At 60.0% G+C, this 26933-nt stretch overlaps 11 protein-coding genes across 11 annotated transcripts; 7 read left to right on the plus strand and 4 right to left on the minus strand.

Moving 5' to 3' along the window:
* Window positions 1–464: 464 nt before the first annotated feature.
* Window positions 465–1294, plus strand: VTJ83DRAFT_2783 (uncharacterized protein; the record flags this gene model as incomplete). Its single annotated transcript, XM_071009091.1, has 3 exons — window positions 465–467; window positions 641–697; window positions 764–1294. 3 exons carry the CDS (start codon window positions 465–467, stop codon window positions 1292–1294), a joined length of 591 nt encoding a protein of 196 aa, XP_070869323.1.
* A 985-nt stretch (window positions 1295–2279) lies between these two features.
* Window positions 2280–3017, plus strand: VTJ83DRAFT_2784 (uncharacterized protein; the record flags this gene model as incomplete). The annotated part of the gene is made up of 3 exons (XM_071009092.1): window positions 2280–2700; window positions 2763–2844; window positions 2915–3017. The coding sequence occupies 3 exons, from the start codon at window positions 2280–2282 to the stop codon at window positions 3015–3017; spliced, it is 606 nt and encodes a 201-aa protein (XP_070869324.1).
* Window positions 3018–3584: 567 nt separating this feature from the next.
* On the plus strand, window positions 3585–5348 carry VTJ83DRAFT_2785 (uncharacterized protein; the record flags this gene model as incomplete). The annotated part of the gene is made up of 1 exon (XM_071009093.1): window positions 3585–5348. One exon carries the CDS (start codon window positions 3585–3587, stop codon window positions 5346–5348), a length of 1764 nt encoding a protein of 587 aa, XP_070869325.1.
* A 168-nt stretch (window positions 5349–5516) lies between these two features.
* Window positions 5517–6800, minus strand: VTJ83DRAFT_2786 (uncharacterized protein; the record flags this gene model as incomplete). The annotated part of the gene is made up of 3 exons (XM_071009094.1): window positions 5517–6165; window positions 6278–6506; window positions 6596–6800. 3 exons carry the CDS (start codon window positions 6798–6800, stop codon window positions 5517–5519), a joined length of 1083 nt encoding a protein of 360 aa, XP_070869326.1.
* A 755-nt stretch (window positions 6801–7555) lies between these two features.
* VTJ83DRAFT_2787 (uncharacterized protein) lies at window positions 7556–8080 on the minus strand (the record flags this gene model as incomplete). Its single annotated transcript, XM_071009095.1, has 1 exon — window positions 7556–8080. One exon carries the CDS (start codon window positions 8078–8080, stop codon window positions 7556–7558), a length of 525 nt encoding a protein of 174 aa, XP_070869327.1.
* A 443-nt stretch (window positions 8081–8523) lies between these two features.
* Window positions 8524–9516, plus strand: VTJ83DRAFT_2788 (40S ribosomal protein eS7; the record flags this gene model as incomplete). Its single annotated transcript, XM_071009096.1, has 3 exons — window positions 8524–8685; window positions 8995–9077; window positions 9150–9516. The coding sequence occupies 3 exons, from the start codon at window positions 8524–8526 to the stop codon at window positions 9514–9516; spliced, it is 612 nt and encodes a 203-aa protein (XP_070869328.1).
* A 309-nt stretch (window positions 9517–9825) lies between these two features.
* VTJ83DRAFT_2789 (uncharacterized protein) lies at window positions 9826–10894 on the minus strand (the record flags this gene model as incomplete). Its single annotated transcript, XM_071009097.1, has 2 exons — window positions 9826–10215; window positions 10346–10894. 2 exons carry the CDS (start codon window positions 10892–10894, stop codon window positions 9826–9828), a joined length of 939 nt encoding a protein of 312 aa, XP_070869329.1.
* Window positions 10895–15142: 4248 nt separating this feature from the next.
* On the plus strand, window positions 15143–18526 carry VTJ83DRAFT_2790 (uncharacterized protein; the record flags this gene model as incomplete). The annotated part of the gene is made up of 1 exon (XM_071009099.1): window positions 15143–18526. The coding sequence occupies one exon, from the start codon at window positions 15143–15145 to the stop codon at window positions 18524–18526; it is 3384 nt and encodes a 1127-aa protein (XP_070869330.1).
* A 1475-nt stretch (window positions 18527–20001) lies between these two features.
* On the minus strand, window positions 20002–22053 carry VTJ83DRAFT_2791 (uncharacterized protein; the record flags this gene model as incomplete). The annotated part of the gene is made up of 1 exon (XM_071009100.1): window positions 20002–22053. One exon carries the CDS (start codon window positions 22051–22053, stop codon window positions 20002–20004), a length of 2052 nt encoding a protein of 683 aa, XP_070869331.1.
* Window positions 22054–23277: 1224 nt separating this feature from the next.
* Window positions 23278–24425, plus strand: VTJ83DRAFT_2792 (uncharacterized protein; the record flags this gene model as incomplete). Its single annotated transcript, XM_071009101.1, has 3 exons — window positions 23278–23296; window positions 23383–23969; window positions 24030–24425. 3 exons carry the CDS (start codon window positions 23278–23280, stop codon window positions 24423–24425), a joined length of 1002 nt encoding a protein of 333 aa, XP_070869332.1.
* An 896-nt stretch (window positions 24426–25321) lies between these two features.
* Window positions 25322–26608, plus strand: VTJ83DRAFT_2793 (uncharacterized protein; the record flags this gene model as incomplete). The annotated part of the gene is made up of 1 exon (XM_071009102.1): window positions 25322–26608. The coding sequence occupies one exon, from the start codon at window positions 25322–25324 to the stop codon at window positions 26606–26608; it is 1287 nt and encodes a 428-aa protein (XP_070869333.1).
* Between the last annotated feature and the right edge of the window lie 325 nt (window positions 26609–26933).

Genomic DNA, 26933 nt, shown 5'->3' on the forward strand with positions numbered 1-26933 from the left:
TCTTTTCTTTTTTTTTCTTTTTTTTTTTAAAAAAAAAAAAGAGTCGAGATCAAGATCGACTCTGAGTGTACATGCACACCGCGAGACATGTCGGGGAGCATGAGCGGAATTCCGTATGACTACATACGGTACCTCAGCGTTGCTCGTGACGGACGGAAGGGCTTGCGGTCCGGTGCTGTCAAGCAGCGCGTCAACCTGCTCTAGAGCGCTGGCAGCCAAGCCCAGCATGACAACCCACGAGGTGTTATTTCGCCTAGCAAAAACCATGGGTGCGTCGATTTTGTCGATCAGGCCAAGGCGACCCCGAGCTTCCAAATCTCGGCGCCCAGATTTGGGAGCTGGAGGACAGCGAGGAACGCGAAAAAGGAGAGAAGCGGGTCGTGGATTTTTGTCAGTTGCCAAAGCGGGAGCTCGGTGGGGCTGCCCCAGAAAGTGGCGCCGTGGGACCAATCAGAACAGGGCCGATGGTAACGTTACGTACCCGCCTCCCGCCCAGAGGTGGGATTGAACGACTGCTCGTCCAGGATCTCCGGTTGTCGAAATCTGGAAGGAAGGCTGCCGTGCGAGGGGATTTTCTGGCCTGAGGTTTGTTCTCACAACAGGTACACCAGGTACCTGGTTACAATACCTACGACCCCAGGTAGTGAGCTTATCCTGTGCGGCGCTCGCCGTCTCTTCCTTCGTTGCATCATCCGAGGTACGGAGCTCCACACTAGCCTGTGCCAGCCAACCCACGACGCATGCCGCTAACTGAGCAAGACAGCTGCTATATCTCCTTCCCCCTTCCCAGGCCCCGAGGATGATCTGCCGAACCTGTCTCCGCGCGCGGAGCACCCTGGTGGCCCGGCCTCCGTCCACCCCGGTCAGGAACGTGTCGGGGATGCTGAGCCATCGGCGGCCGGTCTCGGCGTCCGCCGTGTTTCCGCAGCGGGCTCGATCCGCGTTTCCAGCCCCCCGCCTGCAGCCGGCGTCTTGCCGATCCCTGACGACCTCGGGCCCCCGGCTCTCTGGCCCTGAATCGTCCCATCAAGAGCCGGCCGCGGGGCTGGAGAAGCCAACCTATCTCACCGAGGGCGAGTCTCAGGTTTGGGACATCCTCGTCGCCGAATTCTCGCCCACGGAGCTCGTGGTGCGGGACATCTCGGGTGGCTGCGGCTCCATGTACGGCATCGACATCACCTCGGAAAAGTTTCGCGGCCTGAACATGCTGAAGCAGCAACGGCTGGTCAACGCGGCGCTGGGCGATCTCATGAAAGAATGGCATGGCGTCCAGCTCAAGACGAGGGCGCCGTAGAGGGCCCGACCACCAGGTGCGCATGTCATGTTTTGCGTGGGAGGCGTCCGGCCTAGGGGCAAGCATAAGAGAGCAGCTTCGTTCTTGGGGATTTCTCGATCCGCGGACAACTCCACTCCTGCAGGTCTCAAACCAACCTCTGTCCCTTCCTGAGTAAGACAGCGCCGTCTTGGTTGACATGTTGAGGCTCGCCCGCATCATGCAACCCGTATCCAGAGACTTGGTGTTCGTGGCTGGGCTGCGGAGGCGACGAGTCCGCTATGTCCGATTGGTACGCGGTGGGTGTTGCCATGGTGGTGTCACAACCTCGTATGACACCAGGCACCTGGAAACGGATCGGCCATGTGGATTGTCTAAGACACAGGCGCTCCAACAAAGTGAATCGCATGTACGAGTTTCCGCCACCTACCCAGTTTCACATTTCTTAAGGTGCATTTGTCTGCTTGGCTGCGAAGTGAGCCTGCGAAACTCCAATGCCACGTACTGGTTGCCCCGATCTAGGCCGCTGGGCAGCTGAACCCCCTCGGTACACCTGGGTTGATGTGAGCCCCGGGCAACACCAACACAGTGCCCTCACAGGGGATTTCTGCAACTACTGACGTCAGCCATGTCCTCGCAACCCAAACGCGCGGGACTTTGGGACGGAGGAACTTTGAATGGCACCCCGACGTCTCCAACGCGCTCTGAGCGCACGCGGTAGCGAGTTGCCTCCTGGCCAATGAGTGGGAAAGCCGATGCGGGGCAGTCCGAAAGGGTGGTGGTAGGTCGGGTAGTCAGATCATTCCGCCAGCGATCTTTACGTCCCTACTCTAGCCAAGATGTGGTGTGCCCCTGGAAGACTTCGGCGCCTGGCTTGCTTGTAAACCCAACACAAGTGCTGCAACAAACCACCAAAGGAAAAACAATCAACGGCTGTTCCTCTCGTTGTAATATCGTTCCTCAGAAGCCAAAAGTCCCGCGTTCCTTGCTCAGAAACCCCATCGTCATGGCACCGCCCACCACATCTCAGAGCTGGGTGCACACGCCGTCAACGGCCGTGCTCCTCTGGCTGGCGGTGTTGTTGCCCCTCGTTGCGTGGGACATAGGCTACGTGCTCCTGCGGCCGCACACGATGCCCGGCGGGAGCCTGCACCGACCGCTGTGGGTTCCCTACGCGCTCTATGGCGAGGTCGACCACATGTACGGCTTCAAACAGTGGAACCAGCGCAACCCCTGGACCGCCACGCAGAGCTGGATGAACGTCGTCGAGTCGCTCATGTACCTGGCTTATCTCTGGTTGTGGAGCACCTACGGAAAGGCCCCGGCCGCCGGGGCGAGGAAGGCCATTGGCGGCCGGGTCGGTGCAGCGGCCGTGCTGTTGGGATTCAGCGCCGCTGTCATGACGGTCAGCAAGACCGTCATCTACTGTAGGTTCTTGATGGCTTGGGGCTGCCCGCGATGCTGTGTGCTTCGAGCTGACCGTTCCCAGGGCTGCTGGAGATCCTCTCTGGCTTTGAAAATATTGGGCAAAACCACCTCTGGACCATGATCTTTCTCTGGGTGATTCCCAAGTGAGTACTCCCACGTTGGTGCTTCGAGAGAGCAAAGCGGAGGCGGTGCGGCTGCTAATGGTTCTCTCAGCGGCGCGTGGATTGTGGTGCCCGCCACCACCATGATTTATGCCATGGGGATGGAGGTGGTTGACGCTCTCGCCAGTGCGTCACCACGCATCAAGACGCAGTAAGCCCGAGCGGGCGAGACCGGAGAGGCCTGTAGGTTTTGCGGAAGGGTTGAGCAGCTGGTACCGTTTTCGGCATGTCTCTTCGGGGCCGCTTGTTGAGTGAAAGATAGGGGGCGAGCTCCCCATGTTCATAGCAGGTAGTGTAAGTACAGGTATCATGAAGATGCCGTCGACAGGCACGCGCAGTACTCGGCCTGTGGGTGATCGATGTCCGCAACGCAAGCAATACCGAGGAGCCCAGAGTGCTGTGACCGCTGGAAGGCAATGGCGCGCAAGCCGAACCAGAAGCAATAACGAATTCCTCAACGGTCAATTCTCCTATCACTGTCTACGGAGATAATGCGGTGCCGGATGTCAAAGGTCAGAAACTCAACCCAAACGATAAAACAGATAGGAGGTTCGGAAGCACGCATCTCAGGGTTAGGGTAGGCATGCACGCGTCTGGCCGGCCAACGCGTCGGTCCGGCTCTTGATGCAACCCTCACGAACCACCAACGTTCCGCAACGCAACGCCCGACCCTCGGTCCGCCAACCCTTCAGGCTCTCTCCGCCACCCTCCACCATGCAGCCATGGCGACGGCGTTCACCCCGTATTCGTACATACAATGTCCCTGCTCCGACATTACGCTCACCGACCGACGGTCTGGCGGCTCCCCCACAACCTCGGAGCCCGATGGGGATGACCACGCCTTCGACCCCCGAGCGCCCCGCTCCAGCTTCAGTCTATATCCGCTCGAGTACCTGATGTACTGCGAGGACTGCCACCAAATCCGCTGTCCCCGCTGCGTCGCCGAGGAGATCGTCACGTACTACTGCCCCAATTGCCTCTTCGAGGTCCCCAGCAGCAACCTCAAGAGCGAGGGAAACCGATGCAACCGCAGCTGTTTCCAGTGTCCGGTTTGCATCGGCCCCCTGGCCATCACCAGCGTTGAGACCAAGCCCGACCCCAACCTCCTGGCCGCCCCCGACAACTCGGCCACGCCTCTCGCTGGGCCCTACGCCCTGACCTGTTCGTACTGTCTCTGGACCTCGACCGAAGTTGGCATCCAGTTCGACAAGCACAACGGCATCCACGCACAGCTTGCAAAGCTGCGAAACGGAGGCACAACGCGCCTCACAGCCAAGGAACGAAAGGAGCGCCGCAAGGACCCCTCGTACAAAGGCCAGCCCCCACCCACCGATAGCCAGGACCTCGACCACGAGGCCCAGTTCGCCAACCTCAAGGCCTTTTATCAAGGCCAGCTCGCCGACCCCAATGCCGCCGACGCCGGCCTCGCCTTGCTGGGCGACCTTGGGTTCTCGTCGCCTACGTCCTTATCGCGCATCATGAGCATCTACACGGGGGGCGGCTTGCTCCATGACAAAAAGGCCAAGGCGCGTCTGGGCGCGATGCGGGAGGCGCTCGACCCCGACGAAGGGCTTCTGGTCGCCTCGCTGGACGAGTCCGCAGCCATTGCCAAACTGCGCTCCGAGGGCCTTGACGGTACCGCCTCGGCCGCCCAGCGCCTCGGCCAAGCTCCCAACCTCGTCGAGCCACCCCTCCACGGTCGCGAGCGGTTTCTGGACTCTCTGCGGCCCGTTCCGCACTTGTTGCGCACAAAGCGCTCCAAGCGCTGCCCCGTATGCCGCCACATCATCAGCAAGCCCGAGTCCAAGGTGCAGACGACCCGCTTCCGCATCCGCCTCGTGGCCGGCAGCTACATTCCGAGCATTTCCGTCCGCCAGCTCGCCCTCTCCGGCGGCACCGGCACCGGCACCTCGGCCTCTGGCGCGGCCGTGCCGGGTGCGCCGCTCGAGCCCCTCAAGCCCGCCTACTTCCTGCTCACCTTCAAGAACCCCATCTTCGAGACCATCAAGGTGACCCTCGGCGCGCCCGTCACGACCCCGGGGCGCTTCGCCAGCCGCGTCACGGTCATCTGCCCGGAATTCGAGGTCGACGCCAACACGGATGTGTGGGACGAGGCGCTCAAGGACAACGCCGAGCGCGATCGCGAGCAGCGCCGGCGGCGGGGCGAGAGCATCAGCGCCGGCGGCGGCGGCATCAACAGCGCCAACCAGCTCGAGGTGGGCAAGATCTGGGAGCGCGGACGCAACTGGGTGAGCATCGTTGTCGAGGTGGTGCCGGCGTCGTTGGCCCTGGCGCCGGGGGACCCCCCGCTGCGAGAGGACGAGGACGTGCTGGAGATACCCATGTCTGTAAGAGTCGAGTGGGAGGCGGAGATGGCTGGTGATGAGGTTGGGGCGGCGCCCAGTCGGAGCAACAGCGAGGCGCGTGAGAAGCGGGAGCTGGCCTATTGGTGCGTGCTGGGCTTGGGGAGAATAAGGCAACGCTGAGCGTGTTGAGCGCGTCCTTTCGACCTGTCATGACTCTGTGCGGAAATACACCGTGGCTGTCGGTCATAGATGGAGACGAGGATAGATGAGATGAATGTGATACCCCGATTGTATTTTCAACTTTTCAGCAATGATACATGCCTCTATTATCCAAAGAATCCGGCTTATTTACGCTCCGAACTGGTCTTGGTAATTGGTCAAGACGAAACGATATCGCACATCGCCCTTATGCAACCTCTGCAAAACCTGCGCCAGGTTCTTGTCGCCAATCGGCACCTCCTCGACCCACGTCTTGATGCCCTTGTCGGCAGCCAGCTGCAGCATCTCGAGCGTCTCACGACGGCTACCCAGATGCGAGCTGCCAAAGAAGCAGCCGTTGGCCAGGAACGTTTGGCTGCGCACCTTGATGCCGTCCCCTTCCGGCAGACCGACGCTCACCCAACGCGCGTGCACGTCCAGCAAGCTGAGATACGCATCGACATCGAACCCGTCGAAGCTATTCGCCGTGCTGACGATGAGGTCAAAGGTCATGACGTGCGGCTCGTTCCAGCCGGGCTCCGACGCTGCGAGGAACCCGTCCGCGCCGAGCTTCTTTGCGTCGGCTTCTTTGGAGCGCGTGCGGCTTATCACCCACACCTCGGCCCCGAGCGCTTTGGCGAAGAGAACGCCGAGGTGGCCGATTCCGCCGAGACCGACGATTCCCACCTTCTTGCCGGGGCCGCAGCCGTTGCGGACGAGCGGGGAGTAGGCAGTGAGCCCGGCACAGAGCATCGGGGCTGCTACGGCGCTCGGAAGGCCGTCGGGAATCGGAAAGACCCTGGTCCGTCGCGCAGCCATGTCAGTCGGATCTTTTCCACTCATGAAACTCATGAAAGCATCGTGAACAGGGTGGAGAAGAGGAGGGGGGGGGGGGGGGGGGGGAAGCGCACCAATGTTCATGCGTCCTCACGTGGGATGAGTAGCCGCCCTGCGAGACGATACCGGTGTCCGGCCACACGGCGCCATAGGTATCGAGCTGCTTGCGGCAGTACGTCTCGTTGTCGTTCTTACACTGCCGGCACTCGAGGCACGAGTAACTCTGCGCCCCCACGCCGACGCGCTGGCCCTCTTTGATGAGGGTCACCTTGGGACCGACGCGGATAGCTGTGCCAATGATCTCTACAAGAAACGGGCAGATCCATCAGCGGTCCTGCTTCAGCCGGTCGGAGCATGCGCCAACGAAACATCAAAGGTAGCTAGTTCCATACCATGCCCAACGGCCAAGGGGTAGTGTTGAGGCCCCCAGCCGCCGCTGAGAGTATGGACATCGCTGCCGCACACGCCGCAGCACTCGATCTTGATGTCGACGTCATAGTCGCCAAACGGCTTCGGTTGGAACTCGTTCTTGTGGAATTCGGTCCAGGTGGCCGCACTGTGGACCTGGAACCCGGTGAAGGTCTCGGGGTACGGCATGGCGAACCGATGCAATAGCTAGGTACTCAGGGGTGCGACTTCAAAACAACACAAAAACAACGAGGACATGAAGCCACCCACAAAACACCAGGGACGGCGGCTACACAAACGGGACTTCCATGCTTTTTAACCATCCGGCAGAACGTGAGAAGCACGACCCCCACTCATGCTGGCCAGTCGCCGGGAAACATGATGCTATTATCCAGCTTTGAGCAGGCCTGCAGTGAAGAGATGCCCGCTGTGAACCACGGCTCGATGCTCCCTTTGCTGCCAACCCCGCCTTCCCCCGCCAAGCAGTACGGCGCCAGACGAGGCGACGGGGCGGGAGACGGCCCATTTTCCCACTAATCAGAACGCGTCCCGAGAGACGCATCCGGGTGAAGCCTCGGTGCAGCGGGATGCTGGAGAATGAAGAGCCCCAGGGGATGATGGTCCCCAAAGGAGAACACTGGTTGAAGCTCAACTCGGCACGTACACAGCGCTACAACACCATGGCAGCGTAGAATTGATCATCAACGCAATGATTGATCTTGTAGAAGGAAGAGCCAGCATCCTGCTTTACGAGGTGTGGCCAGGGGGTTATGGGAGTCGTCGCCCGTTGAACCTCATCCAAAGGTCAAGCGTGTCCCCGGCGCCGGGCTCGTTCTTACGATAATATGTACGACATCGTCAGGTCAGGCGTACGGAGAAGTCACACGTAAAAATGTTGCTTTACGACGCCCCTGCCTGGAGCCTAGCCCTTCTGCACTCATCCATCAAGCAGCCTTCTTGACCTTCCGGCTGCCACCGAACCCCACGCCTGCCAGGAACGCAAGCCGCATTGACGCTCCGAGGTAGACGAAGCCGATGTTTCCCCAATCGATGGCGTTCCACGACAGCACGCTCCAATAGATCTGCGGGCCGAGCGGACTGACCGTGTAGAGATGGCCAAAATCGGCAATCAACAAACAGAACAGCATGGCCCTCCAGACACGAAGATCCGACGTCGACCGCAGGATCACGGCCTCGCTGAGCGCAAAGGCAAAGTAAAGGTTGGCCAGCTGGGTCATGGCAATGGAGGTGCCCAGCGGTATGGGCGAGGGCGAGGAGGCGGCATGCGTGAGATCGAGGTAGGTTTGTTGGCCGAAGAAGGCGTAGTAAGCTCCCGTGAATGTCGCGACGGGCTCGATGAGCAGGAAAAAGAGGCGGTAGGGCAGAGGGAGAGTAAAGCCCGATACGGCGGGTTTGGAGGTGTTGGAAGCACCGGCTGACGAGCCGGTCCTTTGCGAATCGGTGGCCATGGGAGCGAAGAACAGAAGAAAATAAATCCCACAACGCCAGTTCCTTGGGAGCGTTGCTGTTTTTGAAGACTGATCAGGGGCTAAGGCTGGATGGCCGGCGATGGCCTGAAGAGAAGGGATGAAAGGGAGGGCTTGGTGAGTTAGGTACCTCCCAACTCCCGTCAGGTCCATGCACCTAACCATCCCGCAGACAGACAGACAGACGGGCTGACCCCGTGGACCCGCAGCCAACGAGCCCCACCCTTCTGGCCTTCCACACCGCCTGCCCTTCTCAGCAAGCGAGACCCACCACAGAACTTGAGGGCTGCAAACCCTAACCAACGGCTGGGCTCCAAACTCCAACCAAAGTCGCTCGCTGCCTCAAGACTTTTCCTGCCCGGACTTCCCCTCTCAAATCGACTCGTTCCCCAATCAACCCAACGGCATCGTCAACAACCGCCAACATGAGCGCGCCGTCCCTCAACAAGATCGCGGCCAACAGCCCGAGCCGCCAGAACCCTTCCGAGATCGAGAAGGCCATCGCTGGCGCCCTCTACGACCTCGAGACCAACACTGCCGACCTCAAGTCGGCTCTCCGGCCTCTGCAGTTCGTCTCGGCCCGTGAGGTGAGAACTGGCCCATGAAGAACAGGCGCACCGCGACCAAAGCCAATCCCCGAACCGCCGAGTTCCTGTTCCACCGACCCGCGAGCGATTGAGATAAAATTCATTTGCCGCGCGTCGGGAGTCGTCGCATCTGGGAAGATTGATCAAGAGGGCGGGCAGGCGAGTGGCGGCTCTCTTGCGCGCCGACCGCTCCGCCGGGCGGCCATCACGTCAACATACCATACCGCACGCGGAATAGGACGGGAGCGGTCCAAGGATTGCCGCGTTGCATCCTGGAGCTCGCATGCTGATTTGGATCTGCAATTACAGATCGAAGTCGGCCACGGCAAGAAGGCTATTGTCATCTTTGTCCCCGTCCCTTCGCTGCAGGGCTTTCACCGTGTCCAGCAGCGGTAAGCTTCTTTTCCCCTTTCCCCCCAGCCTGCCTCGTTTTAACGGCGAGTTACTGACATTTTTTTCTGCAGCCTCACCCGTGAGCTCGAGAAGAAGTTCTCGGACCGCCAGGTCCTGATCGTTGCTGCTCGCCGCATCCTCCCCCGCCCCAAGCGCTCCGCCCGCTCGAGGAACACCCTCAAGCAGAAGCGCCCTCGTTCGCGCACTCTCACTGCTGTCCACGATGCCATCCTGACCGACCTCGTCTACCCCGTCGAGATCGTTGGCAAGCGCCTCCGCACCAAGGAGGACGGCTCCAAGGTCCTCAAGGTCATCCTGGATGAGAAGGAGCGCAACAACGTCGACTACCGTCTGGACACCTACTCGGAGGTTTACCGCCGCCTCACCGGCCGCGGTGTCGTCTTCGAGTTCCCCCAGGCCAGCTCCGTCGAGTTCTAAATAAAAAAGCGCGGGGCGCATGGGCTTGTTTGTGGATGGCGCACGGAGGTCAGGTTTCGGGTTTGGGTTGGGCTGATGCATAATGGCATCCAAAAGGGACGGCGTTCAGTTAGCTTGTCGAATGCAAGCTTGATATTCCCGGGTCCACACAATACAAGCTCATGTCCTGGTCTCCCGCTTGTCGGGAAAAAGAGTGTTGTCGTCGGTTGGCCCACTTCGTACGCAGTAACCGGGATGGAATTCTCGTTGTGTGTTTTATTTTTTATTCACATATCTCTGTGTATGTGGGGGGTGGGGGTATGAACGACGTTAAAGGTGAACCTCGGGGCTCGGCTGCTTCTCCCTTGCCCAGCGTAGGATCCTCTCCCAGACCTCCGTTCCGTGGTGCGGTTGCTCCATAGACCGCAGGATGACCGACCGCGCCGCCTCGTCGTCTTCGCGAAGGCCGTACCACCGTGCAGCGTCGTGAATTCTCAACCGAGCGCACTGGGCATCCTTCTCGGGATGGCCCTGGAGCGTCAAGATGGCATTGTCGTGGCTCAAGAAGCCCTGGTTTCCCGCCACCAGCTCGGTGAAGCCCTGCGGTGGCTTTCCCACGGCTCTCCGGTGGTGCTGCTGCAGCCGGAGCGTCCCCTCGCGGCCGCGGCTGGCGAAGAAGCGCCGACCCACCGGGGTGAGCTTGGCTTCGGTGACTCCAAGCTGTGTCTTTTGTCAGTTTGACAGTCCGGCGGATCTCGTACGCGCATCCCGTTTCTCCATCCTTCTCCCCTAGAGCACGGTTGACTTTTTGGTGGGGTTGGGGGCGTGTCGTGGTGTGGGTGCTGCGTACCTCGGGCCTCTCCGCCTCAACAACCTCCCCGCCAAACAACAGCGCAATCGTTTGATGCCCCCAGCATATCCCGCACAGCTTCGGTCGTGGCCCCGCCCCCGCTCCCGCCCCCGACCCGGACCCGGACCCGGACCCGGACCCGGACCTCGTCGACGCCGACACGCTGTCCAGCACGAACCGGTGGACCCTGTGGATCCAGGGGTGCCGCGCCCTGGGGTCCGTGTTTCCACCCCCCAAGACGATCAGGTCGTACGCGGACGGGTCGGGGGGCAGGTTGCCCTCGCCGTTGAGCAGGGCTACACGCTCGGGGGATTCGGCCGGGTAGAAGAAGGAGAGGGTGGCGTCGGGGCTGACGGCGGCGATGGCGCGCTCGTAGGAAGCGCGGATGGACGGGAGGAACGGGGAGCGGTAGGAGTTGAGCAGGATGGCGATTCGGAGGGGCGGCGAGGACGCCGGCGAAGAGAGTCCGGCTGGCATCTGCGGTGGTGGCGACGGCGGCGGCGGCGGCAGCGGAGCTTGTACCAGCGGCGATGATGGGTGATCGTTCATGTTGAATGAACGCGGGGTGGTTGAAATGAACGGGTGGTGGGGGGTTGGGTCCTGGTCGTCGTCCGCTTCGGGCTTGGTCGTCAACTTACACGCGCTTGATAAGATGGGTCCAATGCAAGGCTTTATACGTACCCCGGAGCTCTCCGTCCTCCTGTCAGGGACGGCTGGGGTTCGCGATCCGGGGTGTCAGCTGACTTGGATCCTAGCGTCCGAGCCAATGCCTGGTGGAGCCTGCCGGGGGGGGGGGGGAAGGCCCATGAGTTGATCATGACCAGGGACGCAGAGATGCTGGATGGGAAAGGGTTGCTCGAGGCGAAGCAAGGGGGTGGGGGATGAAGGTCCACGGTCTAGGTCGTTGCGTCCATCGTGGTAGTTTCATGGCAATGCAACCATGTGCAGAATACCTAGGTACGCAATGGAGCGCCTTGTTCCATTGAGCATCAACAAGCCGGTGGTGGGTGGTGGAGGTGTCGGCGTGGTTGGTGGTCGTGTCGTGAAGCTGCAGGGAAGGGGCCTGGAGGGTCCATCTTGATGCCCCCACGGGAGCGATCCTATTGGGCAATTCTAGACATCAATCTACGACGCCGTCAGGGTTCGTGTCAAGCCATGTGAACCCGACATGCTCCCTACTGCGTACGGGCTCATGACGTTGGACCCCAGGACATCGGGAAAAGGGCTCTTCGATGCATTTGCTTGGTTACGAGCGCAGAGCCTTGGGACCGCACGTGTAGCAACCTCCTATGGCGGCAGAGCAGGACGAACATGCACATCTCCCGAGAGACAGTGAGAAGGCGGTGGTGATGGGTGAGATTACCACAGCAAGGACGTCCATCCGGAACAAGTCACTGGATCTGATGGTCGAGGCGACATGAATGGTTTAGAACCTTCGGGATGAAATGTCCGGATCAACAACCGGATGGCTGGCTCACCGGATATCATGGCTCGCGTTCTGGAGGCGGCGTGCTCTCTCCGAGCTCATTATCCACTCTCCTCGTCCAGCTGACAACGAGTAGGAGCAGGGACGGAGGTTTTTTGTGGCGCTGACAGTCTTAGTTTTTTAATGAACCGTGATCGACTGGCTGGCGTAGGATACCAGATGAGGCAGATCACAAACATTGATGATCATGCACATCAGTCGCACAAACAAGGCCGGACAACCGGGTTTTTTTTTCTTTTTCTTTTTTTGTCGAAAATAGAACCATGTATGTGGCACCTCCCCGGCGCCCTGTGGCGGAGATTTTGTGCTGCTTGTTGGAAATGGTGAAACGAGGGCCTGATACACCTGCCATCGGACGCGGGACTGCCGGGGAATCTCGGGGGTCACATGTGGCGATGCCTCTCCTCTCCTGATCCTGGCCACCGGTCACTATAGTACATCTCGGGAATCAGGATGCTTCCTGTCGGCAGGCCGCCAGGTGCGGCTGGTGGCATGGAAACTGTGCGTTCCTGCGGCCTCGGAGGGAACACATCGTGAACTAAGGGTGGCGCGAGGTATCACTTGTGAGTTTGGCGTGCAGTCTCCGGGCAAGTCTGACAGCAGCATGGGGTGCGCCCTCGGCCGATGTCATGCCATCCTGATTTCGGCTGTTGAGTCAAGGCTCAAAACGATGAAGCTCGCAGAAGGAAAAGCTCTCCCCTATGGCGAGGCTGTCATCACCGGCGAGGCCTCAATGGCGGGAGCTAACCGAAGAGATGTGCTGCCCATGAAAGAATCTGGGCGACAGAGGCAATGGTCTCGGCTTGGTTGCCTGATGCTCCTGAGGTCTACATACCCTCTGCTGACTAGGGCTGATGACTAGCGTATGGTTGGCGAACTTGAATGGTGGATGGCCTTGATTCCATGTGGCGGACGCGCTGGCTGTGTTGCCAAGAACAACGTGATGACTGCGCCAGAGCCTCCCTGCCGCGGCTGCCTCGCCAGCGGGTGTGGCATTGGCGAACTTGGCTCCGTAAGCTGCATCTTTTGAGGCTTGGTTACGACTGGTCGGAGCTCCGCAGCACACCCATCAGCGACTTGTCAGATTAGAGGACGTGCTAGAGAATAGCATGGCCTCGTTTGGTGTGACGACTGCGCTAATGCAGATGCCTTCGCCGCAGCCAGGCGGAAGCGAGACCTACCTGTACATATAGTATAGGTACAGTATTACATAAACCCCGACGGTGGATACGACAAGATACATGACCCATCAGAGCACTACGGGCAGCTTGGAGATGCGTCGGTGCTAAGGAACGCAAGGTTGCTGTCGCCTTCTCCTGCCCAAGGTCCGCAGGTGGTCACAGTACCTAGGTATTCCTTTTTGCGATCTGGAGGAATGCCGTGCACTTTTGCCGAGTCCACGAGGTCCTGTATACGTAAATACCTAGGTAGGTTCTGCTGGAAGTCGACGTCTTGTCCCACAAGGTTCACGTTGTGGAGCCGAGGCAACCTTGGAGTCTGAAAGTGGGGGTGGAACCTACGAAACAACGTGGAGACTCCGGCCCCACCACGTGCATGACTGGAGACGGGACTGAATGAAGCTGAGGGACCGTACCTGCTGCCCGTGTAGTTGGTTACCTGCTGCGTAGGTGCCTTGCGCTGCCCGCCCCAGGCAGCCTTGCCTCATGGGGCTTTTGTGTGGGGGTGGGGTCTTTCTTCGCTTCATCGTCAGAGCGTCAAGGACCCGGACTCGACTCTTGGTGGTTTCTCTTGGCAGCCAGGAAAGGTTCAGGTACTTTACCGTCCACAGAGGTACCTCATCCAACGTACCACCGACCGACCTTCAGGTGCAGCACCTTACCTTACCTCAGGCCCTCTCCGAGGGGGCTGCGGCGTTTCGGAGAGTCGATGCAAGCTCCCACCAAATACCACTGGAAGGTAGGCGGATCGGAATGCAGGTGCTTCGCCATTGGGCAGGTAGTTATCGTATGCACGCAGTCATCTGGATGAGGGCTGGTTCTGCTGACCGCGCAAGACCTGCAAGCTAGGTAGCTACTTTGCCGTGCGGGATCCCGACACCCTACGGGCATTGCAGGCAGACCCGAGGTTGGTCTTTCGACAAGGCAACAAGAAAAGGCCCATCGCATGGCCGACCATGAGCGAAAACGAAGCGCAAGCGTTGAGATTCGACCACCGCCACGCCACGGGGGGGCGTGGAGACGGTCGTTCATGTTTGCCGGGGACCCTTCCGGTCGGCCGCCTTCGCGGGTCGCCCCGCCACCCCCCCCCCCCCCCCCCCAACAGACCTCCCGCAGCCCGGTGGAACCTTGACACCCCCCCGGACCCCCCGCCTCGGAGCGGCGAACAATGGAGGGGCAGGCCGCCCACCTCCCGCCGTCGCCTTCATGGCCAAAGTCTTGACGCAGGCAGCCCGAGCAATCAACGAAAACAGCGTCACAGATGAGGGGTTTTGTGCCTGGGTTGCCTGGTCAGGCCCAGCATCTCAGCAGCCCTGGTGCAGGGTGCGGGCAGCTTGTTCTCGCGGGTTGCCTGCGGCCTCCGTGGAGAGCGTTCCGCGTCGAGCATCCAATGCGTCGCTGCAGCATGGCTGGGCCCGGCCGCGCGGGTCGGCTCAAGCACTCAGCGCTGGCTCTCCCGGACGAGGCTCGCAACCTTGATGGCTGGCACATGCCGGCCGAAGGAAAATAAATGTTCAGCTCGACCCCCTTGACACCTCACCGCCGCTTTTCTCCCGACTCTCGAGGTTCACAACGTCGGGAAACCGTTGCCTTTCACCACCAACAGCATGACTTTGGTCGTCTCGTCGTGTTCTTTGTACTGTAAGAGCCACCCTGCCACGTTCTGCTACCCTCCATGCGTGCAAGGCAGTAGTCTTGGTCTGGGATTTCCCCCCCCCATCCCCAATCATCCCCCAAGGGTTGGGTTCCCCGGCCAGCCCGGCCTCGCCTCCGATCAGGCACAGGGATCACCAATCATGTCCTGGAAACCCGAGGATTCCGCCACCCTTCGGCTCCAACACGGACTCGGCGACTCCTTTCATCAGCCTGTGGTTCCTGGAGTGTCTCGTTCTTTATCGGGAAGATCCTTGGGAAGGCTGGCTAACTCTCGCCTCTGATACAGATACTTATACCTCACTTGCACCCTTCGCTTCTCGTTAGCCTCCCCCTTTTTTATTGGTATTCTTTTCTGGAGCATAACGGTTGGCCTTGAGTCAACGACCTATTTCCGCCTACCCTCCGCGGCATATCTCTCCTCGCTCTCTCATCGACGCCACCCCGAACTTGGCCGCCCTAGTGCCTCCGCCGCCCGCGATGTACGGCTACTCGTCGTCGTCCGACACGGACGATGAGTACAGCTACCGCAAGGCCAAGAAGGCTGCCCCGCCCCCGTCAAACTCGAACGACAATAACAAGAAGAAGCCTAAGCGTCGCGTGCCACCGCAGCAGACCATCAACCGCGTTTGGAAGCGATTCAGCAACAAAAGATTTAACAAGGCGCTTGCAGTCTTGCCCTTCGACCCGGTACCGCTGCCTACCATCTCGGACCGCTCCAACGAACTCCTCAGCGCCGGATACGAGCGCGCTGCCGAGGAATGCCGTCGCAAAGTACGGAAGATTATCCAAGAATGCAAGAGGGTCAACATGAGATATCGCGACCCGGGCTGGGATATCGACTGGGATCTCAAGATGGAAAAGGGCCACACCCTCAACAGCCTGGGCCGGGTCAAGTTCGACCTCAGCATGACCAACCTGATGAACCCGAGCGCCAACGTGCCCAAGGCGGTCAAGCGGGTCCACGAGATTTTTGAGAAGCCAACCTTTATGGCCAACATCAGCGGCTCCGACGTCAAGCAAGGCAGCCTCGGAGACTGCTGGCTGATGGCCAGCTTGTCAGGCCTCGCCAACGTCAAGGACGGCATTCAGCGCGCTTGCGTCGAGTACGACACGAGGATCGGAATTTACGGGTTCGTCTTTTATCGGGATGGAGAGTGGATATACTCCATCATCGACGATAAGCTCTTCCTCAAGTCCCCTTGCTGGGACTCGCCGAGCATGCAGCGCGACCTCCTGCAACAGATCGACCGCGAGGATGTCGAGCGCGTCTACCGCAAGACGTACCAGACTGGTTCCAAAGCCCTCTTTTTCGCTCAGTGCAAGGATCAGAACGAAACATGGGTACCGCTCATCGAAAAGGCGTACGCCAAGGCGCACGGCGACTACGCCTCGCTCTCGGGCGGCTGGATAGGAGAAGGCCTTGAGGACCTGTCCGGCGGCGTCACGACGGAGCTGCTCGCGTCTGACATTCTCGACCTGGATGGCTTCTGGGACAACGAGCTCAGCAAGGTCAACGAGGAATTCCTTTTCGGTTGCAGCACCGGCCTCCTTGACGGCGGCTACGGCGAGCGCGACGGCATCCAGGAGGGCCACGCTTATGTTGTGATGGAGGCGCGCACCCTTAAGAACGGCACGCGCCTCGTCAAGCTGCGCAACCCCTGGGGCAAGACCAAGAAGGGAATCTGGGAGGGCGCCTGGTCGGATGGCTCCAAGGAGTGGACCACCGAGGCCCAGGAGGAGCTGGGTCATCAGTTCGGAAGCGATAGCTCCTTCTGGATTTCGTACGAGGACCTGCTCCGCAAGTATCAGCACTTCGACCGCACCCGCCTGTTCCGTGATCCCGACTGGCGCTGCTGCCAGCGCTGGATTGGCGTCGACGTCCCCTGGAAGCCTGCGTACCACGAAAAGTTCCACATCAAGCTCACGACCGAGACGCCCCTCGTCATCGTCCTCAGCCAGCTCGACGACCGTTACTTCAGGGGCCTGCAGGGCCAATACTCCTTCCGCCTGTCGTTTCGGATCCACGAGATTGATCGCCCGGATCCCGAGGACTACATCGTTCGCAGCCACGGCAACTACCTGATGGACCGCTCCGTGGCCGTTGAGCTGCCGTCCATGCTGCCTGGCACCTACACCGTCTTCATCAGTGTGGCTGGCAAGCGCAGCCCGGATGCCCTGAGCGTCGAGCAGGTGGTGAAGCGCGAGTGCAAGAATCGCACCGAGAACGAGAAGCTCGCTCAGGTGGGCTACGCTTACGATCTCGCCCACAGCAAGGCCGCTGCGCACCTCGAGGCTGTCAAGCAGGCCCGCAAGCGCGCCGATCAGAACAAGGCCAGCGAAGCCCGCAAGGTCGAGCGCCACCGTCTGTGGGAGAAGCGTCATCTCAACCGCGAGATCACCAAGAAGCAGGCCCGCAAGAACAACGCCAAGCTCGAGGCCAAGCAGGCTGCCCGCGACGCCAAGCGCAGGGCGGAAGAGGAGAAGAAGGCCGAGAAGGAGCGCAAGGAAGCCGAGGAGAAGAAGAAGAAAGAGGAGAAGAAGGCCGCCGAGGAAGCGGCAAAGAAGGCCGAGGAAGAGAAGAAGGCCGAAGAGGAGAAGGCCAAGGCCGTTGCTCAGCGGAAAGACCAGGCGGTGGAGACGGACGATTCGGAGAAGGCTGCCGCGAAGCCCGCCGATGCCGCCGCGAAGGAGGACGGCTCCAAGCCGGCCGTTGCGACGTCCACCGCCGAGTCTTCGGAAGCCAAGACCGAGGGTCCCGTGGATGATTCATCTCCCGACTCGACCCCGATCCCCACCCCGCTCGAGACTCCCACGTCGGAACCGGTGGCTGGTACCTCTGCGGGCAACCCTGAGCAGTCCCCGGCAGACGAGAACAAGGACAAGGCGGACGACAAGGCAGAGAAGGCTCCTGAAGCGGGTGACAAAGAACCGACCGAGAAGGCCAAAGAGGAGACGAAGTCGGACAATCCTGACGAGGCCAAGCATGTGACCACTCCCAAGGCCGAGCCTGCATCCGTGGCCACGTCCGCCTCTGGCACGCCAACTCCCACCCCCAAGACGGATGCCTCGTCGACACCAGCCACCGACGGCAAGGACACGGACAAGGTCCCTGTGCCTCCGGCCGAAGAGACAAAGCAGGAAGGGTCCGGGTCGGACTCGAAGGAAGTCTCTGGCGGCCCGCCGCCGCCGCCGCCACCGCCGCCTCGCTCCGACAAGAAGCCGCCCAACATGTACGTCACATCCGACGGCGAGTCGAGCGCCTCGCCCATTTCGGACTGGGAGGAGCTGTATAGCAGCGATGACATGACGCGTAAGCCGCGTATCGCTGGAGCGCCGGCCAACGCCGCCCTTGTCAACAAGTACCGCGAGGAGACCGAGGACGAGAACGAGCCTGACCCGTGGAACGCTATTTGCGTGGTCGGGCTGCGCGTCTACTCCAAGGACGAAGGGCTCGAGCTGCGCGTCGTGATGGAGGGCGGCGAGCTCGAGGAGGGCGGCATGGGCGAGAAGGGCGGGGTCGATCTGGACAATGCTCAGGCCAACGCCGGTGGGGCCAGGAAGAAGGGGGTGGAGGAGGACGCGGGGGCGTACGAGGGTGATAGCGAGGAAGATGTGAAGAAGAAGAGGAGGCGGGCGAAGAAGGGGAAGAAGAAGGAGGAGGAGAAGACCGACAAGAGCTCGAGTGAGTCGAGCGAGTCGGAAGAGGAGAAGAAGGAGGAGGAGGAGGAAGAGAAGAAGAAGCAAGAAGAGAAAGAGGAAGAGAAGAAGGTCGACGACAACCTGGCTCCGTACCCAACCATTGTCCAGAAGGGCGCGGGCGACGATGAGTATGAGACGGCGGTCGAGACCTTGGTGGGTTGAGGTAGCTTGTACGGAGACGTGGCAGCACTCGGAGACGTTTGTTCTACTGCACCTCAAGGCGCCATCATTTGGGGGGATCAACGGGTCGAGTTTGGAGTTTGGGCGGTATGTGTGGTTGACACATTTGGGATCTCTTTTTTATATTCGAAGCATTCCGTTCGATACATGGCAGCATGGCATAGCTATATGTATTAATGATTTGCTTTTCCACTCATTTCATGATTCTCCCGCCGTCTGATGATGAAGCATGCAAAATGTGATGTGCCAAAGTCGTGGAACCTGTATCACTGACAGTACATGTCTCTCTCCTGACTTCCTAGCGCAAACGAAAAGTAAAGAGATGATAACACCGGTTCAGTTCACCTTCTTCTTAGCATCCTCCGCGTTGCCCCGTCCTCCAGAATCTTGGGTTTGCGCTGGCTGAATGACACGCAAATAGATGTATGCTGCTGCAGCGACGCCTGCGAGAATGAGGGCGTTATCTGTGATGGGTGAGGGGGACGTTTGTTAATTACCTGTAAGAACTCGCCGAAGAAGGACAAAGAAAACGAAAGAAGAAGGTAAAACGAGAAAACGACAACGCAAAAGATGGGAGGAGGGGGGCGGACGTACGTAGAACAAACCGGATCATGCCCTCCAGAGCATTTGCCAGGGCGCTGCCGAGGTCGCCGACCAATGACAGGATGCCGGTGAACAAGGCGGCGATTTGAGCGGCGACGGCGTGGATGGCGGCGCAGAGGGCGTGGAAGAGCGACGAGAGCAGCACAGCGCCCGAGTGGAAGACGTCCGCGATGGCGGTCGTGATGGCCATGGTGTTTGTTGCCAAGGTTCCTGCGCTGGTAATCGGGAGGTTCTGATTCAGGGGGCAAGCCAAGACGAATGAATGGGCTCGTTGACGAGTGGAATGCCGAGACGGAACGCCTGGAAAAGTCTCTAGATATGGGTAGGTATGGCACCGACATGTTGGATACGTCAGCTGCGGACAGTTCGGGGACAAGCACTTATAGCAAGGGTCATCTTCAAAGTCAGGTTTGCTGGTGTGTGACGTGGTGGTGATGTCATAAAACGATACAAGTCACAGCCGGCGGCGCAATGCCTTGGACTGTCCTGGACGGGAAGTGAGCCATCCAACCACCCCTATAAGTGACTTCAACAGGCAGGGCAAACCGACAAGCAGCTGGAACGGCCCCCCGGACAATAGCTACTGCGCCGACACACCAGTTTTCATAATGGTTCGGCCAGACAAAGCCGTATGAGGAAAAAGAAAAAAGAAATACAGGGCCTGGGCCAGGTCAGTCAGGTATCTCGACAGCAACGTGTGACGCAACACAACACAAACCCCGCGGTTGCGAGACAAAGGTTGAAGCAGAAGCTCTATCTAGGGTATCGGCTATTACCATTACGTTGCTCGACATCTATTGATCCAAACTACCTTGATCTCTTACGTACATACGTAGCCCGACTTTCGCCCCGCTTCACGAGGCGACCTCCTTCCCCTTGCCCTCCGTCGGCGGGTGCGCATCTTGTCCCGTCGCCGGAGGCTGGATCGGCTCGCTAACCCCCGCCGCTGAGCGGTCCGCCTCCTTGCCCTTGCCCTTGGGCGAGCTCGGCGGCTGTTGGTCGCTGGCGCCCGCCGGCGGAGCAGGCACGTCGCTCGACAGCGCCGAGACGGAATCGGAACCACGCTCCGAAGCCGCGAGCGGCGAGGGCGTCCGGGCGGGCAAGACGGCCGGGGCGGGAACCGAGATGGCCGCGGCCAGCTCGGACCCTTCTTGGATGACGGGCAGGTTTGTCGGGGGCGGCACCGCCGAGCCGCGGGCCGGGGTGGTTGAGGGAACCGCCGGCGTCGCGGAGTCGGATCCCGACGAAGAGGACGAGCGATCGCTGGCCTCCTCATCGGCCTCCTTCCCGGGCCCGTCGCCGCGACGAAGGCGCCGGAAGATGACGACTGCAAAGACGATGCCGGCCAGCACCAGGACGCCCATGGACACGCCGACGCCGATGGCAATGTTCCTGTATTCGTCCACGTTGCCCGGGGTGGAGCCCGAGCCGTTGCCGGAATTGGAGCCGTTATCGCGGGATCCCGAGCCGCCGCTGCTCGTGGAGCAGGAGTAGTAGTAGCTGCTGCTACTATCGCAGAACGGGGTGGAAGCGGGGATGGAGTCGTGGTAGGACTTGACGGCCACGATGTCCGGCGAAGGGGCATCGGAGCCGGAGGCGAACTTGACAGGGGCGACGGCAACGTCGTCGTTGACCAGGTCGAAGGCGAGGTAGGTCCGGCGCAGAACCAGACTGCCCAGGTTGTAGTGGTTGGTGTCGTCGTCGTCGTAGCTGGAGCTGGAGCTGGAGCTGGAGCTGCTGTAGTGCTTTTGGATGCCAAAAAGACAGACGTTGTCAAGGCCTTTCAGGTAGGTGTGCCAGCCGATGCCGTCTGCGATGCCCCGCGGGACGACGAGATCAGAGGCTTCGACGGCCAGCTTGGGCCCGCCAGCACCACCCAGCTCGAAGACAAACGAAGCGCCGTGTCCGGCGTCGCAAGGGATGGTGTAAAAGCGCATGGTCTTGTTGTAAGTGGCACCGGCCACCTGGGCGATAGGGTCGACGAGTGACTGGGGCAGGAAAGACAAGACCTCACCGGGGCCGAAGATGACGTCGACGGGGAAGTCGTTGGAGCGGATGGCGGGCATGGTGTCGCCCGAGGTCGAGCTGCCGTTCACGCTGGACAGGGAAATGCTGAGGCCGTATCGGGAGGTTTCTCCCCTGAGACGAACAAGATCGCCCGTGTAGCGGGAGCGGTCGACGGCGCCCAGGAGCAAGCTGCCCGACGCACCGGTGGGGTCGTCCAGCCACATGCTGTAGAGCTTGGAGGCGATCTTGCCCGAGGCCAGCAGACGGTCCATGACGTTGGAGTAAATGCCGGACGAGTAGGACGAATAGGAGTCCGTCATGTTGTGACCGAGGCCGAGGACGCCGATATAGCGGTAGCTTGAGTACGAAGAGATGCCCATGGGGTAATCGTCAATCACAATGTCGCCGATGGTGAGGCGGTCCGTCATGTTGTCGCCTCTGATTCTGAAGCCATCGATGTAGGATTCGGAAAAGCTGGTGTAGCGACGGTTGGGGTCCAGGTAGGTTGTGGAGAGCGACTTGTTGTAGCTGCCCCATTTGCACTCGGACTGGGGAAAGGTGAAGTCGGGGCCGTAGTAGTCATACAAGTCATCCTCGTCCATTTCGTAGTAGTCCTTGTAGTACCATTCCGGAGAGCATTCCGCGGTGTTGGCATCCGGGACCCAAGTGTGGCTGGCCGAGGGCGAGATGAGGAGAGAGAGCGGCTGGGGGGGATCGCCAATCGAGACATTGATGGCGTAGGGGTAAATGGGTGCGCCGATCGTAGCCTGCAATGAGGCGCGAGCCGCAATGCCTTGCGCATCGCGGTGCTGCGAAAAAGGGAGCAAGACATGCTGGGCGGCGGCCCGGAGCACGCACGCGGCGGTCGCGAGCGCCGACAAACGCATCGAAGGCGCCATGTCGCGTAACGTCGCTGAAGCAATGGGAAACGAACGATACAGGCGGCTGAGGAGTGACAGGTCCAGGAGTAAGCCCGACACGGGCGGAAACGAAGGAGGAAAAATGAATGGACGCCGACTCTATGTCGACATGGCGAGGCCGGGGGTTAAGGATAGAAATAAAGAATGACACGACCTCGATGGATGACTCCCATGGCAGAGAGAAAGGAGCCAGGCAGACGTAGGAGGGAACATGGTGATTTTTCAACGTCTCCTTGGTGCCTAGCTGAGTCCCACCTCGCGGGACGGCTGCATGCGACGTCCCCCCAGCCCTAGGGAGATGAGGATGACGGCGCTGGTCATGATTGGCAGGGGAAACGGGCTAGCAAGACTCGGAGATTGGCAGAGCACGGGCCGCATGAGACCTTAGGGGCCATGACGGTGGTTGATGATAGCGGGCGAGATCATGAACGCGATGATGGAGAAATGGGTGCGCCGTTGTTGTTGTTTTTTTTTTTTTTCTTCTGGAGCAACCAATTCCTCAATCTGTAAGGCAACGGCGCTGGGCAGAGAGAGAGAGGGGGGCTTTCATCCTTCCCAGATCCACGAGAGCCCGTCGTGAGAGAACTGAGGCCCGGGTGCGCTCCAGCCAGCGGTTTGCCTCCGCACCTCATGGTGCCAAGGCGATTGATCCATCTGCTGGGAACTTGTGTTGCTTAGCCGATTCCATCGCCTCACAATGCTCACGCGCTCCGAAGCTGAGGTGGTTCGTTATTGCATTGCCGGGAGAGGGACTGGGATGAGAGGAAGAGGGGGAAAAAAGCACTCGGGCATCGTTGCTTCACCCAAAGGGTGAAAGGCTGTCTGTCCGTTGGTGCTTTGTTGATGCTGCCCGTGATGGAACAACAAGATGGAAAAGGGAAAAAGTTCCAAAAATGGAAGCATTCCAGGTCCACAAGTTGACTAGGTAGGTTGCCTTGGCCGATTCCCCTGACGGACCCACCCCGATGCTCCGTTGGGGAAGGTGGGTCACCCCGCTTGGGCCGACCCCGTCAGGCCCCGTGCCATGTACTGTGTACCGTGTACACAGTAGTAGTAACTAGGCCGTGGGGCTCCGACGCCACAACCACCAAGAAAACATCAACAATCGACAACGCCAGGTCACGTCGATCGCTGGGCCTTGGCAACATCAACTCTCTAGGAACACAATCTACCATACCCATATCGTACGGTGGCCCGACCACGATGCAATCCGGCATCTCAGGTGCGGAACACGCAAAGCCCCCCTGCCTCCCCGAAGCAGCGAGCCGCCTCCGCGCCAGCCCAACGTCTAACATGCCACCCACACAGCCTCGCAGGAGCTGGTCTCCCAATTCAACGAGCTGCTCGCCTCCGACAGACACTTTGGCCTTCTTGTCACCATATCCTCCGAGCAGCTGAAGCCGCTCCGGCTGCTAACCCCCGCCGCCGCCTCCTTTTCCTCCAGCGTCGAGTCCCTCCTGTCCCCGCACATCAAGCCCAATGAAGCCCTCTACATCATCCTGCGCCGCCACCCTTCGGTCCCGGCCCTCGTCGCCGTCACCTACGTGCCAGACACGGCCCCCGTCCGCCAAAAGATGCTCTTCGCCTCGACCCGCCTCACCCTCGTGCGCGAGCTGGGCAGCGAGCACTTCCGCGACACCTTCTTCGCCACCACCCCCGACGAGCTGACCCCCGCCGGGTTCGAGCGCCACGATGCCCACCTTGCTCTCGAGGCCCCTCTCACCGAGGAAGAGCAGAGCTTGGGCGCCGTGCGTCGCGCAGAGCAGGAGGCCGGCATGGGCACCGCTGTCCGCGAAATCCACATGAGCAAGAACATGCCAACGCAGATGACCGACGACGCCTTGCAGGCGCTGAAGGACTTGGCTCCGGGCGGCCCTCGCTCCTTGGTCATGCTTGTACGTGTTTCCCCTGGGCTCCTCCTTGTTGGCAGGTGCCAGATGCTAACAGCCATGCAGAAGATCAACCCGGACTCGGAGTCGGTCGAGCTGGCCCCGGACGACTCCAATCCCTCGTCGATCCCAGAGCTTGTGCGCACCATCTCGCCGTCCGAGCCGCGCTTCACATTTTACCGGTTCACCCATACCCACAACGGCAGCGAGTCCAGCCCGCTCCTCTTCATCTACACGTGCCCCAGCGCTTTCAGCACCAAGGCCATCAAGTTCCGTATGCTGTACCCCCTGATGAAGCGTGCCGTTCTGTCCATTGCGGAACAAAACGCAGGCCTGGTGGTGGACAAAAAGTTTGAAGTCGAGGACGTCTCCGAGATCACGGAGCAAAGCATCCTAGACGAACTGCACCCCAAGGTCGAGGTGAAAAAGGGCTTTAGCAGACCCAAGCGCCCCGGCCGGTAATCGGAGTGTTTTGCTCCGCTCCTGATGATGGCTTCTTATCTGGTTTCTAGAATTCCCCGTTGAGGTAGTCAAACAAGGAGCCAGATTTGGGTCAATTCTTCGCTGCTTGTGCCTCGTCTGTCATCACATAATAGCCAGCGGGTTCAGCTGAGCGTTGCGCCCAGACTCTGCATCTGATTTACATCATGGGAACCAGTCTATTGGGTCCGTGGGGCACCACGTACTCCATCGCGGTTCAAGGTGTTGCCTCCGGCCTCTAGATACAAGCCCGGTTCCTGAGCCCATGTCTAGGCTTTTGCTTGGAGCCGTGCTCGTTCCTCAAGGACTGACTTTTGACATCCTTCTCATTGCTTATGATTTATCAAGACAAAACACCCTTTTGGGATGATCGCCTGGCTTTGGGACATGTCATTACAGCACGTCATAACTAGCTCAAGGAGTGACTTTCCCAGCGTTGACTAAGAATGACTCTCGATGACTGTCCCGTAGATGACTGACATGCTCGCTCTTTTGATGGGTATTACAAGTCCTCGCCGTCCACCCCGACGTTTCTCGTTCAGGCTTGCTCTTCCATTCCTCAGAGATCATCTCTACTTTGTACACATCGCCATTTACTCCATACCACAGGCTCCAGAAGATAACTCACATCATTGGATCCCCATTCTGCCCACCGGAATCCCGTCTCATCAACCTCCCCTCCACCGGTACCCTTGGCTTGCCCTGCCCTCCGGCCCCTCTGCCGTCCCTTCTGCCAATCTCCGTAGCGTCCAGGATACCTCACTTGTTAAGCCCACGCTCTACGCCTCTTGAGCCATTCCCTCCTATCTTGGGACCGTTGTTTTCACTCCTCTCTAGACAACCGTGATCAAGCCAATGTCAACCGTGATCAAGACAAAATGAACTGTGACCAGGCCACCATGACTCAGGAGAAGCTTTCTCTCTCCATGACCGCCGGCAAGAATGAGGCCCTCTTGTGCAATGCTGAGGACTACATCCACATCCGTCCTCTTTCCAGCGGCGCGACGTGCACAACAGACCTGGTGTACTGCCCCAAGCTGGGCAAGGTCTGTGTCCGCAAGAGCCTCCTCCACGAGGAAGGCCGGCGACGCGACGCGGCCGATTTCGACCGCGACGTGCGGACGGCCTGCCGCCTCGCCTCGATGGCCGCCAGCGGGGAGGCTCTGCCGCGCGTCCCGGAGCTCCTCGCGGCCCAGAGCCGCCCCGGAAGCCCCCGGGTCTCTCTCTGGTCCCTGTGCAACGGCGGGACCCTCGGCGTGTTTCTCAGGGAGGCGGAATGGAGCAACACGGCCGTCCCCGAGGGGTTTGCCCTGCACATCCTCCTGCAGGTGCTCGAGACCCTCGACTTCATGTACACGGCCTCGCAGACGCCCCTGTACCACACCGATCTCCATGCTTCCAATCTGATGCTGCATTTTACCAAGCCCGGTGGCGCCCCTGACGTGTATGTCATTGACTTTGGCCGCACCGCCCACGCCGACCCCCGGCCGGGCGATTTCCTTTTCTTGAGGTCTGGAAGGTCTCCCGACCCAGACGCTAGCATGTGCACCAGGCCCAATCCCGCCGATCATGTGCTGCCTTTCTGGGACATGGAGGAGGTGCTCAACCTGACCCGGCATCTCATGCTTGCCACGTTTCCCTGCGCCGATGGTAGACGGATGAGGGGCGTAGGCTGCTACCTGGAAGAGGGCCGGCGGCGCCCCTTGGCCGACTTGCGCAGCCTGCTCAAGCATCGGCACAACCGTCAGCGACACCGCCACCGGAGCGGCCGCAAGGCCAAGGACAAAGACGCATGCTCCTCGTCAGACGGCCCCTGCGCGCGGCTTCGAGCGGCCTTCTATGCGCTGGAGGGCCTCCAAGGCCTTTACAAGAAGCGGTGGATGGCGGCATCGAAGGAGAGAATGCGCCGGTATAAAGCTGGCCAAAGTCTCGCGCCACCGCCCAAGCCGCCGTCTCTGAGGCCCATCATCGGCTTGCTGCGCAAGGTGACGCCGCGTCTGTTGAAGAAGGCGCTGAGGGGGAAAGAATATAGAATGTTTAGGCGCATGGTGCTCGAGAAGGCGAGGCGGAAGGCAGAGAGCTTGGAGTGGGCAAGGCCTGGTAACATGGGAAAGGGGGGAGACGAAGAGGAAAATGCAGAAGACGGCGGATTTGCGGTCTGGTGAGGGCGCAAGAGTAGGTGCTGATGAGTCTGACGCTTGCAATGGTGGAGTATGACGTGACAGGGAGGATTGGAAATAGTTGAAGGCCGGGTAGATTGGATCGACCGGAAAGATTGGACGAACCGAACAGCCTGGCAAAAAGGGGAAGATGCTTAGAAGATGAGAGAAAGAACATTAGATGCCAGAAAATACTTGATACCCTGATCAAAATTCATTCTCACACTAATTATGCTGTTTCGTTCTGCTACTTGCTCAACCCATCGCCAACCGCCCTGACTTGTTACATATTAACACGACACATGATGGTACCCAGGTCTGATCCTACGAC

The sequence above is a fragment of the Remersonia thermophila genome, chromosome 2, assembly GCF_042764415.1.
Source record: "Remersonia thermophila strain ATCC 22073 chromosome 2, whole genome shotgun sequence".
NCBI lineage: Eukaryota > Fungi > Ascomycota > Sordariomycetes > Sordariales > Chaetomiaceae > Remersonia > Remersonia thermophila.